This window comes from Amblyomma mixtum, chromosome 2 (assembly GCF_055824585.1).
Source record: "Amblyomma mixtum isolate Tamu chromosome 2, ASM5582458v1, whole genome shotgun sequence".
Taxonomy (NCBI): domain Eukaryota; kingdom Metazoa; phylum Arthropoda; class Arachnida; order Ixodida; family Ixodidae; genus Amblyomma; species Amblyomma mixtum.
Window position 1 is genome coordinate 261,945,395 of NC_143013.1, and position 12,984 is coordinate 261,958,378.

A 12,984-nucleotide genomic window follows, 5' to 3' on the forward strand; every position below is an offset into this window, starting at 1 on the left:
GGCCGCGACTGTGTCGTCTTCCACTGTTTTCCGCCATAACCTCGCAGCGCAAGCGCTCGCTGCTGTGACGAAGAATTCAAGCCAACCAAAGGAAGCGTACTTTCGAGGTATTTTCGCACTAAAAGACGACACACACAGCACCCTGTGTGTGTAGTCGGTTCCGCGTCATATTTCCACGCGCAGTTTTTCGTCATATCTGTCGAACTTAGAGACCAAGGATTGAGCTTGCTTCTAAGCCGTGTAGTCGCGCTCTTGCAGTATTCGTGGAAGTTATATTTGAAGAGGTGAGGACGAGAGTTCCGCTCCCTCAGGAGGTTTCGAACGTTGGTAATGCACTACGTGTCACACGAAGGCCGGAGAACAGCGCGTGCTCGGGCGCCGGGCGCGCAACATGGAACGTTGACGTCGCAGGTCCGACTCCATCGGGCCACTACACGGCAGCCGTAGTCCACCAGAACTTGCAAACCAATGTGCTCTCCATTCGCGCCGAGAATACCCACCGGGCTGAAGAAGCCGCTATCGCCCTCGAGGTCGCAGACCCCCAATGCAAGCTTTTAATTTCCGACTCGCGACCAACCAGCCAACCAACCATCCAACCGGTCGGTCGGTCGGTCTCAAATAAAGCTGGCACATACCCACTGCTACGGGGGAGTGGCCAAGACACAGGTGTGAACTGCTGGAAACAGAAGCGTTTATATAGGATGAAAAAAAGTAGGAATAGGGTATAGGCTGAAAGATTGCACGATGCAATGACAGGGGACCTGTTAGCTTCGAGATCGAAGACGGCACGATGACTTTACGTGAAAATTCGAATACAACGCATGTAATGTTTCAATTTCGCACTGACTTAAAGAGAAAAAAAAAGAATTTAAAAACATATATTAGCATGGGAACAGCTGCGTTTATAGAAGGAAATTTTGGACAGCAGAGTGCACACTCCTGCTACTTTGTCCAAGCAAAAAGAAGCCCCAAAGGAAACAACAACCGCAGTGGACACAGGCAGACCCAGCTGATGAAACGGAATTTGCAATAGGCGCCTCCTCAAAGAAGAGACGCGGCGGCAGAACAGCAGGTAGAGTGGTAGGCAGTGAGGAGGAGGCTGAAAAGAAGCGGAAGTAAAAGAAGAAGATTCTACTTCTGCTTGCCCAATCCCCCCGCGTGGGTATGTGCCATTTTTACTGAAGAAGAAGAAGAATATCAAGAACGTGCGTTCCAGTCCTTGCCGTCGGCCCGACTTTTGCCGTTCATTTTTGCCAGAAGCACGTATATTTCAGCTGTTCCTGCTTCTACTGAGGCTGGCACTGCAGTGGCTGCTTCTCCCGAAGCCTTCCTCGGCAGCTTCAGCAGCCTCGGAGTCCTCTATGCTCGGTTTTTCACCCCGCCTCTCAATGGCGGCACACAGGGACCAAGTCACGGCCGTTGCCCAGCGGCTCTGGGTGAGTGGGCTGGCACTGCGCTGGAGGCTAAGGAACCAAATTGGATTATTGTTGAAATTTTACGCTTTGTGATGTACGCCCGGGTGCGGACTGTTCACTATATTTTTTTTAATACCGACCAGTATAGCATGAAATGCTCGATTTCTATTGCCATCGCTTGACTAAGTGGTTACCCCCGCGCTTACTGGCACTGGTTGCTATCTCGACTTCGAAGAACATGAAGCCGCGCAGAAGTCAATGGCTTCGCTAAAGCCCGGTTAAGAACGTGCAGGCTTTGCCAAAAGTAACCGGGCTGCACGGTTTGCTTCTCAGTCGTATATTAGAGCTATTACGCCAGCCCTCAAGCTTTCAATCTCTGTACGGTAAGGAGAACTCCTGTCTCTGCCTTCAAAGAACTTTTTGATCTTTAGCGAAGCCGTGAGGACTCTATTGTACGAATGAGAAGCAAACCATGCTGCCTGGTTACTTTTGGCAAAGACTGTACGTGCCCGATCAAGATAGTAACAGCGAAGGTACCGAATGCAATGGCCAGTCTCCTTTCGACGTAGAAACGGCAGACTTTTTTTTTTTTTTTGCTCCGACAGCCCGGATCATGCAAATCGGCGCGTGCGCAAGCATGTTTATTGCACACTTATGTTTTGACGCGTTAGCGTTAGAGCTTCCGTTGTGCGGAAAATCCGGCCGTGTCGGTGTCGGCGTCGTCAGCTTTGTGGGCGGAAAATCACCGGAGATGCAACAAGGTGGGCTATCTAGGTCACGTGACCCTGTGGCGTCATCAGAACCCGCCCACTGGATTATGAGCAAACTGACCGCAGTGGCAGGTGGCAGTTGAATGAACGATTGTTCCCTCGGGAAGAGCAACCTGGGCCGCACAAGCCCCACCGGTGGCAGCACCTGCCATCGCAGGGCAGTGGCACATCGCTTAACCACTGCACCACTGCGCCAGGAGGGGTGCGATGACCGCCAGGGATCTATGAGTATAAAGTCGAGAACGACCGATTCCGCGTATATGGGCGTCGATTAACCCATTACGTCATCGCGGCGTGCCCTTAAAGGGAAGCTGAAGAGTTTTTCGAATTCGTTAAAATTCTCACGTGTGGATGTGGGAACTTTATAAATCATGCGAGTAAAATTTTTTTACAGATTAATAACTTAGGAGCGACGTAATCGCCGTTTAAAATTACGTGGTAGCTCAGCCCCCCGCGGTCCACCGAGCGCTGCTGATGACCCTGACGATGCGAGCCAAAACCGGAAACCGCGGAGTGGTGACGTAAACACCGGTGATCCGCGGTCATTTTTTTAATGTCCCCTTATTATTATCTTTATTTTTCTTTCCAGAAACTAGCTGTTACCACCCTGCTTTTCTCGCGAAATATTTGCTGTAAGTATGCACAAATTATTTTTAGCATTCAGCACCCCTCTGTCACTCCGTCTTCAATTTCAATTCTGAAGAACCGTCACTTTTTTTCTCCCTATCCCTTCTATATGACCTCTACGGCGTCCTTATTCCATCTGTCAACAGACGCCCACTACAGCCCGTTCGCGAGAATACGAGGAATTCAAGCCCCGAACAGCCACAGCTACTTCGATCCCAACGCTATCGTAGGTGAGTTTGTGAAGGAAAACTTTTTGTCTTGTGCTGAAAAGCTGAAAAATAGTATAACCGGACAACTCTTCCCAGTCAGAGTGGAAGCTATTTTAGAAGGATTGAGTGTGAGGTCAAGTGTAGCCGCAGCGACGTGCATGCCGCACAAGCACAAGCATTAGACCTCTAACAAAAAATCTACCGTATTATTACGTGTCTTCGTTCTTCTCGTCACCGCACTGCTCACAGTCTATGAAAATGGGTTTTCGCCTCTATACTTCGTTTCGAATGCAATAAATACTTAAATCTCTTCCAACCGATGGGACATAGCTTTGTGATCACGACCATTTCACATTGTTGTTGATGTCACACCTAGATTTTGCTCCTCGTAAAGAATAACACGATGACATTTGTTCAGTAAGTGAAAAGAAAAGGGTTCATACATGATGAAATCAGTGCCGCTTGGAGTTCCCAGTTCCTCTCAAAGATCCGACTTGCTAATCATCTGCCTGTCTTCCCTCTTCGCCTTCTGGCTTCCGTAGTGATAAATGTTTTTGGGCATGACCACGATATCCCAAATGTTTTCGTGGTAGGAATAGATTCCCTTTGTTTCGTAGTGCGATGAATGCAAGCTATACTATAACACAACTCAAAGGACTCGATGTTTATCTACCCGTCTCATGATTTTTTACTTGTTTTTGATTGCCGCTGGCTGCCTAAGACGCCGACACTTAGACAGCACAGACTGAAATGCCCACAGCCCTTGAGTCACGCGCTATTTGGCAATGCAGAGAGTCTCCGAGAATGCTTGGTCACCGACTGGGTCTACTCTGTTCCCTCGAACTGCAGCATCAGCTCAAGCATACACAGTGAGTATCCGAACGCAGCTCGCTGAGCGAACGTGTGCAACGCGTTCCTATTGCCAATTACCTTGTCGCTTCTTTGCTTGTATGTTTATTTGTTTGTTTCCTTGTTGTTGTGTTTGTGTGCCTTCCTGCGACAGCTGTAACAGTGGCACGTGGCGAAAATGCCGGCGTTATCAGTGTGATGCCTCGGTGAGTGAGGCCTCACCCTCCACCCACCCACTTCCATCCACCTGCCACTTCCCCACACCACCTATACCCACCCAGTAAAAGCATCCATTAGAGAAAGCATCGAGTAATCGTCGAGGGTAAACCAAACATTTATCGCAGCTTTCGCGCATCTGGTTTCATGATCGCCCTGTCGTTTTTGTTTGTTGTTTTTATTTTTCTGCTTGTTTTAGCGCGAAAGCAGTACCCTACCTTCGACGAGGCCACCATCCATTATACTACATATCACAAGTCGTTTGCAGTGCTGTGAAGGCTGCGGCGATCTGGGCCAATATGAACTGCGTGCGCTACAAAACGTGTTCCTCCGAGCCCCTCACCCCATGACTGGTGGCTCCATCACGGGGAAGGAAAGAGGACCCGTGTACACCTGCTTAGCGCAGGAGACTCGGCGGACACCATGTTTACGCATGGAGACACGCCAGTCCGCAGCAAACCTCCACAGTACTGTGTTCGGACGGACTTTCTCTGCTGGTTTAACCAGTGAATGAAACGCTCGCTATATTCTCAAAACATCCTCCCGAACTATTGTCTCAGTTACTGCAGTAACTGTTTAAAACACTGCTCAGATATTTGATGGAATATTTGTTGTCCAACTTGGCCCTCAGGGGACGAGAGACTCAATCTTTTACAGTGCTCCAAACAACTTGTGAGGTAAAGTTTAGAATCCTATGCAGCCGCGAAACGATAAAGCGACGAGTTCAAAGACGCAGTGAAAAGGGCAGCTGCCTTTTAGAAGCCCCGCCGACCAGCCACCTCCCATTTCCACCCCGAGGTAGGGGGCTGCCCACCTACACTCCATCCTCCGCCACTATCGACCCACCTCCCGCTCCACCTCCCCTCCACAGAGACAGCACCTACCAATCGCCCACCTTCACCCTGCAAAAATTTGTCGCATGTGTGACGCCTCGGCTTAGAGTAAAGAATTCATTGGAGTCAAAGCATCACAGCAATCATCGAGGGTAAAATGAAACGTCCGAAAGTCTAGTAAATGTTCCGTCCGTCCGTCCGTCCGTCCGTCCGTCCGTCCGTCCGTCCGTCCGTCCGTCCGTCCGTCTGTCTGTCTGTCTGTCTGTGTCTGTCTGTCTGTCTGTCTGTCTGTCTGTCTGTCTGTCTGTCTGTCTGTCTGTCTGTCTGTCTGTCTGTCCGTCCGTCCGTCCGTCCGTCCGTCCGTCCGTCACCGGATTTAAGACATTTTCTTGTTCCGCACGTCCATGGAACGAGAACACCGCATGCGTAACGTTGAACAAGCTTTCCTGATTCACTAGCTAAGCATCCGTGTTGTTTGTGGTTCGCGGGCCCTGACTTCAATCTCTCGTGCGTTACGTCCCATACGCGGCGTGCACCAACGCAGCCCTTTTTTTCCCATGCGGTACGCAGCGCAGGAGACGTGGTCGGCCAAGTACCCGGACTGCAAGGGCAAGTCCCAGTCTCCGCTGCACCTGCGCTTTCTCCAGTCGACCTACAAGAACATGGCGCCCATAAACTTCTTCAACTACGACACTGAGATGGTCCTGAACGTCGAGGTCCGGGGCGCCAACTGTGAGAGAAACGATGGGTTCTTTGTCTGACGCATTCGGTGCATAAGGTCGCTGACTAGCGTTATAGAAGAATGAAACTGATTTCCTCATGACACTGGTCAGCGACCTATGAACATCCACTGAATCCTGACAGGACAGAATGCTGTCAAACCGTCGACTATACATGTTTGACAGATTCAGTGAGTGAACGAGTGAGTAGAAGGAGGAAGGGAATGAGTATACAAGAGAGTGAGCGAGAGAAAAATTGATTGAGAAAGCGAGGCACAGCTCAAATAAGCGAGCGAGTCGTGGAGCGAGTGAGTGAAGAGAAAGAAAGAACCTGAACGAGTGCAAGGAAAGGGCGGAGAGATTCAGCGAATGAACGTGCGAGTGGATGTAAAAATTGTTCGTCCCTTAAAGTGGGAGTATGAAATAGGGAAGGACCTGAAAGATTGAGCTCGCAGATAGTCGAAACAGCAAGCGTCACAGTGATCGAGTGACTCTCTGCGTGGGTTCCCGTTCGCAGTGATGGTCTTCCCGAACAACTCGCGGGTGGCGGTCTACGGGGGCCCCCTGCTGGTCGAGTACACCTTCATCCAGGGCGTGCTGCACTTCGGCACCGGCAGCGGCCAGGGCGCCGAGCACCACATCGACGAGCAGAACAACGTGGCCGAGGTGAGCCCACCTAGGATGATCATCACCAACAGCAGCAGCACCAGTAGGCAGACAACGTGCACTACAGGTCGAAATCGAGCCCCTCCCAACTATCTGCAAATTGCTGCACAGAGCGCCGTCTGCTAGCCGTCCTATTCTAATAAATTTTGCCATCTAGTCTGCCCATCTGATGATTTCCTGCCTCCCTTGGCTTCGTCTCCTTTCTCCTTGGAATCTACTTTATTTCCCTTACAGGAAATCGGTTATCAAATCTCGATGTTGTATGTCCCGTCCAAATCTGTTCTTTTCATCTTGAGTTCCACTAAGGTGTCATTAACTCGAGTTCTCGTAAAGTTGCTCTTTTTGTATTTTGTAAGAGAGAGATATGAGTGTGTGCGTAAAGGGGGGAGTGGCCTTCTGTCTGCTGTCTTCTTTTCGCTTGGAGCGCGTACCAGCCGATATCTGGACACTAAGCGTAGAGAGCTGGGCTAGTTGGTTCTGTGTATAATTATGAGACATCATTCCAGTGCACAAAAACACATGGGCGAAGAAAGAAGACACCACCGGCGTGTAGACACCAGCGTCCACGGTGTCTACTCTTCGCCCGTGTGTTTTTGTACGCTGAAACGATGTCTCATAATCTGCACACTGTAGCTGCGGTTGTTGTCCAGCACCTCCAGCGAATGATTGCCAGAGTTCATTCCAGGACCAACGAGGCAATGCACTGTGGAACTGTAATAGAAGATCAAACACTGCGGTACATGCTCTACAGGGACTATGAAACAAATTAATCGAGATTATGTAATGACAGGCAATCCATCACTCGTCACTCCAGCGCAAGAATTTTTGATCTAGCATCAATAACAACGAAGTTCCTCCTCTCCCCCCTCAACTCGTACGCGCGGGGCACCATAAAAAAAATAAAGAAAACAGCTCCGGGACTGGGCTCCGCCCATGAAAACGTCATTCGCTGACGTTCGGTTTACGACTTCCGGTTGTCGCACTCCCGAGGAGCAGCGTGCGTCGGCAGCGTCTCTCCGGTCTCGGCGCTTTCTTGGATTGCGGCGCGCGTCGGGTTTCTTTGCTAGTTGGCAGAATGGACCAGGACCTGTTCCCGGCTCACACAATGTTTTATTTTTTTGTGCGCTGGTTCGGCAGTCACACCGATGCTGCCAAGTCTTGGCGTGAAACACCGTGCATATACTGAGCCTAGCTGTCGAATGATGTTGGACACCCGGCTGCGGGATCGCGAAATCGCGCCGCCCGACTTAGAACACAAGGAACATACGATATTACGGTCGTAAAACGGACGGGAGAGTGAAAGAAGGTCGGGACCGAGTCTGTATGTCGAAGCAGCAGCCGAATGTGAACCGCAGCAGTACGTAGCCGTCAGGCCAAGGCCCTCCGCGACAGCTAACGCTTCGAATTCGTCCTGTGCCCTAAGTAAATGCGGCACCTTTTTTTTAAGTTCTCGTAGATAAAATTGTCTTCCATCGCAGATCATATCGTGTAAACGTTCATACCGATCGCTGTAAGCTGGAAACTCACCTTCCCGGCGGGAAGAAACAGTGTCGGCAGCGACTTCGGTCGAAGCTTCAGGTGCTTGACATTCATGCCTGACTGTCGAACGAGCGCTGGGTTATAGTAGTAAGCGTCAGGTGCGAAGTGTCGACCGCAAACGCGGAGTCTTCGGCGGGCGTGCGACGCTGGCAGTCCGATGCGCTCCATCCAGGCTGCTCGCTCACGCACGTCTCTAGGAATAACATGCCTGAGTTCAACACCTCGCCATTCACTGGGTTTGCAGCCGACGACGCAGCAAGGCGTATTCATCTTGGGCGGTCGAAAAAGGCACTGCGAGTGGCTCCCGAACTCGCGACAGAAAGAGGCGGCAGAGGTAAATTAAAACCATATGCGCGAAGGCAATGCCCTCGCTCGCGCTTGCCCGAGGGGGTCGCGCGGCAGCTCGAGCAGACGATTTTCACCGCTACCGGAAGTGTGCCCGTGACGTCGAAGCTGCCGCGGCTCTAGCGAATGACAGCGTGTGGTGGCCTGCCGACGTCATGGGACTAGTGACGTCTGTTTTCCCGATTTTGGTTTCAGAATTGCTCCCTACGAAGACACCAAGCGGCCCGCGAATTTTAAAACACACGATTTTTAAAAACTCATAATAAATTGCCGGCTCAGTTCTGAAGACTCATACTTGGTGACAATGCTTCTGAGCATCACCTCTAACATTTACAAGCGGCTTTTAATTCTTTTCATGGTCCCTTTAACGCCTCTCTTCTTCATTCATTCATTTATGAATGAAGAAGAGAGGCGTTAAAGTATTGCTCAAAGCACGTTCGTTCATAACGTTATTAGAAACAGCCCCGCTCTGCGTCACTTCCGCAGCTGCAGCTGATCCACTACACGGAGACCAACATCGCCGTCAACTGCCTCAAGGAAATCAACGGCCTGCTGGCGCTCGTCATCCTTTTCAGGGTAAGCGTAACCCTGTCGCGCTTAGCTTGCACGGACTCATAGTCGGACCCGGGTCATTCGATATATCGAACTGCGTGCCGCTCAGCTATAAGTGGTGCTTCGCCTAATCGCTCTCTTCGATCACTTTTCGCGCGCGGAGTCGAGTCGATTATGCTATCTTGGGCACCTGCTGACAGCGCTGGCCCTGTGAAACTGTATATGACGAGGTTAACGTGGTAAAGCTTGAAGGTGGCCTTAAATGTTATACTCATTTTCCATGCCAAATCGCTGTGATGCTGTGAGACCCTCTTCTGATATGCTTCGCGGCCGTAAACGTTGCGTATACCAACTGTACCTTTATTTTATATTAATGACATTATTCTATTTATAGTGTGTGCACTGGCAGCAGAATTAGACATCTTATAAAGTGGCTAGTTCCAAACAACCGTCCGCTGCAGCTTCGATGCGAAGCCGGTTATTTATAGCAATGCCTACATTAAAATTAGATACTCTCATATGGGATTAAAAATAGAGTAAGCTGTCCTCTAGCACACATTGTCAGCACACTAGCGGCTGGCACGCCGCATCAAGAAGCGTGTCGCTATATATGGAATGGGCGCAAGTTATCCTTGCTTTCAGATTACAGACAAGCCAGATTTCCATTTATTGTGTATCGAATTATAAATATATCGAACTATTTCGCGATTCTCAGCGAGTTCGATATACCCGGGTTCGACTGTATAAAGGAAAAGTACAGTGAATGCTGGCCCTGCCACGAGCCCGATTCAAAGGGAACTCTCTCAGCATTCATCCATTTGTCTATCCTCCGAGTTTTGGCCGAATCAGAGCGTCACCTTTGATACCCGGGCTTTGTGGGGAGTTTCACAGCTAGTAAAAGCAAATAGCTTTGACACTGGATGGATGCTAGGATGCATTTTATCGGCACTACCCGTGAACCGGAGCGGTGCCCACATAGTTACCTAGCTTATGCCCATGTCCACGTGACATTTTAGACGACGAGAGAAATCGTTATCGAACTTCGTTATCGTTATCGACAGGAATCGCTATCGAGTCGTGGCTGCGTCGAGTAAAGTGACGTGCTAGCTAGAATGATGTGACGATCATCATCACCAACAGCACCTATAGCAGCGCCATCTGTCTCGCGGCGCAGGAGACGGAGACCAACAACAGCGACCTGGCGGGCTTCATGAAGGCTGTGCGCGAGCTTCACGCGCCCGGCGCCAACGGGACATCGCCCAAGGAGACGGCGGCGGTGCCCAAGTTCTACATGTCCTTCTTCACGCCGTCTAGCACCGAGAACTACTACCTCTACTCGGGCTCGCTCACGTTTCCGCCCTGCACCGAGCGGGTCATCAACGTCGTGCTCAGCCGCTCCGTGCACATCGGCAAGGACCAGGTAGGCGCACCACTGCAAAATGGCCTTCAGACAGCGAAAGGTTGTGAGAAAGGCTGTTCGGACGAACCAACTAGTCTGACATGTTCTACACTGAAGGACGTCCCTGGCTTTTCGAGTCTCTCCTTGAAGGCCAGAGAGCAGACGGAGCATTCCGAAGTAACAGTTTATGTTTTGAGGCATGCCACATTAAAGGCATCCGCATTAATTTCGACTACCTGCAGTTCTTTAAAGTAGGCCGATATTTCAATAGACGGGTGTTCTCTTTGCATTTCGCCTACACCCTAAACAAAAAGGAATAAAAAGGGAGTTACTGTCCTCTTTAGGGAGTGCGCAAGAGGACCGCTTACCCCTGCAATATGGCATGCCTCAAAGCCATTAACCCTAATAACCACTGCTGCTAGTAAAGCGCACTCAAACGCAATCCTGTTTGCCGCGCAGCTAGCGGAACTGCGCAAGCTCAAGTGGCGGCTCCTGACGCAGCCCTGCTCTTCGGCCACCGTGGCCGGGAACGTGCGCAAGCTCGTGCCCAGCACCACGGGAGCCGAGACGCGCGCCGTGTACCGCAACTTCCGCTTCATGACCCGCATGGGAGCCACCCGCACCGCGCACGCCGCGCCCTCGGTGGCCGCCCTCGTAGTCATCTCGGTGACGCTCTCCGTGGCGGCGCCGAACGTCGACGGAGGTTCCGCCTGGCGGCTGCTTTAGACAGCGATACAGCGCCGGACGTTATTTTGACGCCGCAAAGCATGTTCTAGTGCAGGTGCATTTGTAGCGAATTCGCATTAACGTATATAGATCAACTTAATAGTTCATGCTTATGCTAAGTTCAATTACGCCAAAATTTAACGTGTACAAGCCAAGCATTCTCCTTGTTTGCCTCATTTTTCCCACTATCATTTTACAGGAGTTTTCTATGTGGCTCGATATTTTTGAGGGCATGAATTGCATGTATTGCAAATGTCTGTTCCGTTATAGGCGTTACCTTACATATATTGTTAGAATCATGAATGTTAGCTGTATGTTTTGTGGCAAGTTGTCATGGCAAAATTTAACATGTACATGCCAAGCATTCTCCTTGCTTGCCTCATTTTTCCCACTTATCTTTTTACAGAAGTTTTCTATGTTTCTATGTGGCTCGATATTTTTTAGGGCATGAAATGCATGTATTGTAAATGACTGTTTCGTTGATTGGCGTTACCATGAATATATTGTTAGAATCGTGATTGTTAGCTGTATATTTTGTGGCAAGTTGAGTTATGGCTTATTTTAACATGTACAAGCCAAGCATTCTCCTCAGTTGCATTTTTCCTTCTTTTCTATCTTTCATCCATATTTACGCGGGTGCAAATGAAGAGCCAGATGTAGCTTTTAAAATGAATGCAATCGTTGTACAAATGTTATCACTTTCTATGATTCCTCTAACTTTCTGCACTTCCTTATTTCCACTTTCTGCCCTTCAACTTTCTGAAAAAATGGAAACCTTGCGGCAACACAATTGCATAACGCTCATTTGTCATGTTTTTTTGTTTCTCTTTCTTATTACGCAATGTTCGAGGTTTTGCTTAAGGACTATGCTTAACAACGTTCCTTAAGAATATTTGGTGTTGAACTATTTTGATGCCTGAAATGTATATATCGGTAAAGTTTGTACCTCCTACAATGTCCACACGACAGTTCTCGACCCCGTCAAAGATAAGAAAGGACGATGGAAGGGGGCACTTTGTGCGTCCGGTAGACTCAGAAATAATAGAGTTACCGGGCTGTTACAAAACTGCATGAAAGGACATACAGTGAGAAAACGTGTGCGCTCAGTGAGATGGCAGCGACAGCAAAGAAGCCGTGCCCTGAAATTATCTGGTGTTCTACTAAGCCGAGAACGTGCATCACTTTTGTGGAAGCTGTCTTCAAACGCAACGCCCCAGCAGACCGACTTGTCCAGGACATGGACACTGACCGGAACATGGACAATGCTGCAACGATATCTTTAACGCGTTTGGTTCTATTTCTGTCCGTACTCGATGTTCTGCATGAATATCTTGTGTTTGTTTATGGGTTGTGCTGCTTTTCTCTTGAAGTTTGTTGCGACGTGAATGTTGATGTCTGAAAGATGGTGTACAGGGAATTGAACAGTGCATGTTCATACAGGCTCACGTTCGAGATCTGTGCATCAGCTATTACAGTTTTTCGTTTTGTGCGGAAGCTACATCTCATTGACCAAAAAATAAACGCATTGAATTTTCCTATATTATATGTGTATCATTCGATCCTACTTGATATGGCTGGTACGTTGATGAAATGGAGCACGGAGGAGCAGCGCAAGGGATGAAGTCGAGAAAAAACATTTTAGACAGACCGGGCGCCGAGTTAAGTGCATCCTTCTCTTGTCGCATTCCTTGGGCTGATTTTTTTTAATAATCGTTATGAACAACCAATTAATGCGCACCCTAATTTTTATAGTAAACTCTGACGTGGCTGCAGCGTCGTTTTGTTGGCTAAAAGATTGCAAGCGAATAGTTTGCGCTAGGCACATTACATGGGCCCAGTTTCTGTAGGAACACGTCTAAGAGTGCGCGAAGTTCAACCGATGGTTAACCTGTGTTGGCTCGTTAACCGTGTTGGTAGCCCGTGTTGGCTCGCTCGAATCTCTAGACCACGTGCCGGGCATCTAACGCCGTGCTCACCTCACGTATTGCTTCATTACTTTCTGATTATTTCCCTAAAGTCCAGTCGCGTGGTATCGACCTATGGCTGTCCGGAACGTCTTGTGCTGGAACAGACAAGAGCGTGGGAATAGCTCTCGCTTCCTCGAAGCGATGAGAAAGGA

The 12,984-nt window shown here is 49.4% G+C and overlaps 1 protein-coding gene across 1 annotated transcript; it reads left to right on the forward strand.

The window, feature by feature from the left end:
• The first annotated feature begins 1,388 nt into the window (after positions 1 to 1,388).
• LOC149363784 (carbonic anhydrase 1-like) lies at positions 1,389 to 10,865 on the forward strand. The gene is made up of 7 exons (XM_089568599.1): positions 1,389 to 1,440; positions 3,813 to 3,890; positions 5,490 to 5,651; positions 6,156 to 6,304; positions 8,675 to 8,764; positions 9,915 to 10,160; positions 10,599 to 10,865. Exons 1-7 carry the CDS (start codon positions 1,389 to 1,391, stop codon positions 10,863 to 10,865), a joined length of 1,044 nt encoding a protein of 347 aa, XP_089424725.1.
• Positions 10,866 to 12,984: the final 2,119 nt, after the last annotated feature.

Excerpts from the sequence above, each read along its gene's own strand:
- LOC149363784 (XM_089568599.1), top strand. The coding sequence starts at position 1,389 with ATGGCGGCACACAGGGACCAAGTCACGGCCGTTGCCCAGCGGCTCTGG. Across the intron at positions 1,441-3,812 it reads TGCCCAGCGGCTCTGGGTGA|AGAGTCTCCGAGAATGCTTG; the intron begins GTGGGCTGGCAC and ends TTGGCAATGCAG. Across the intron at positions 5,652-6,155 it reads CGAGGTCCGGGGCGCCAACT|TGATGGTCTTCCCGAACAAC; the intron begins GTGAGAGAAACG and ends TCCCGTTCGCAG.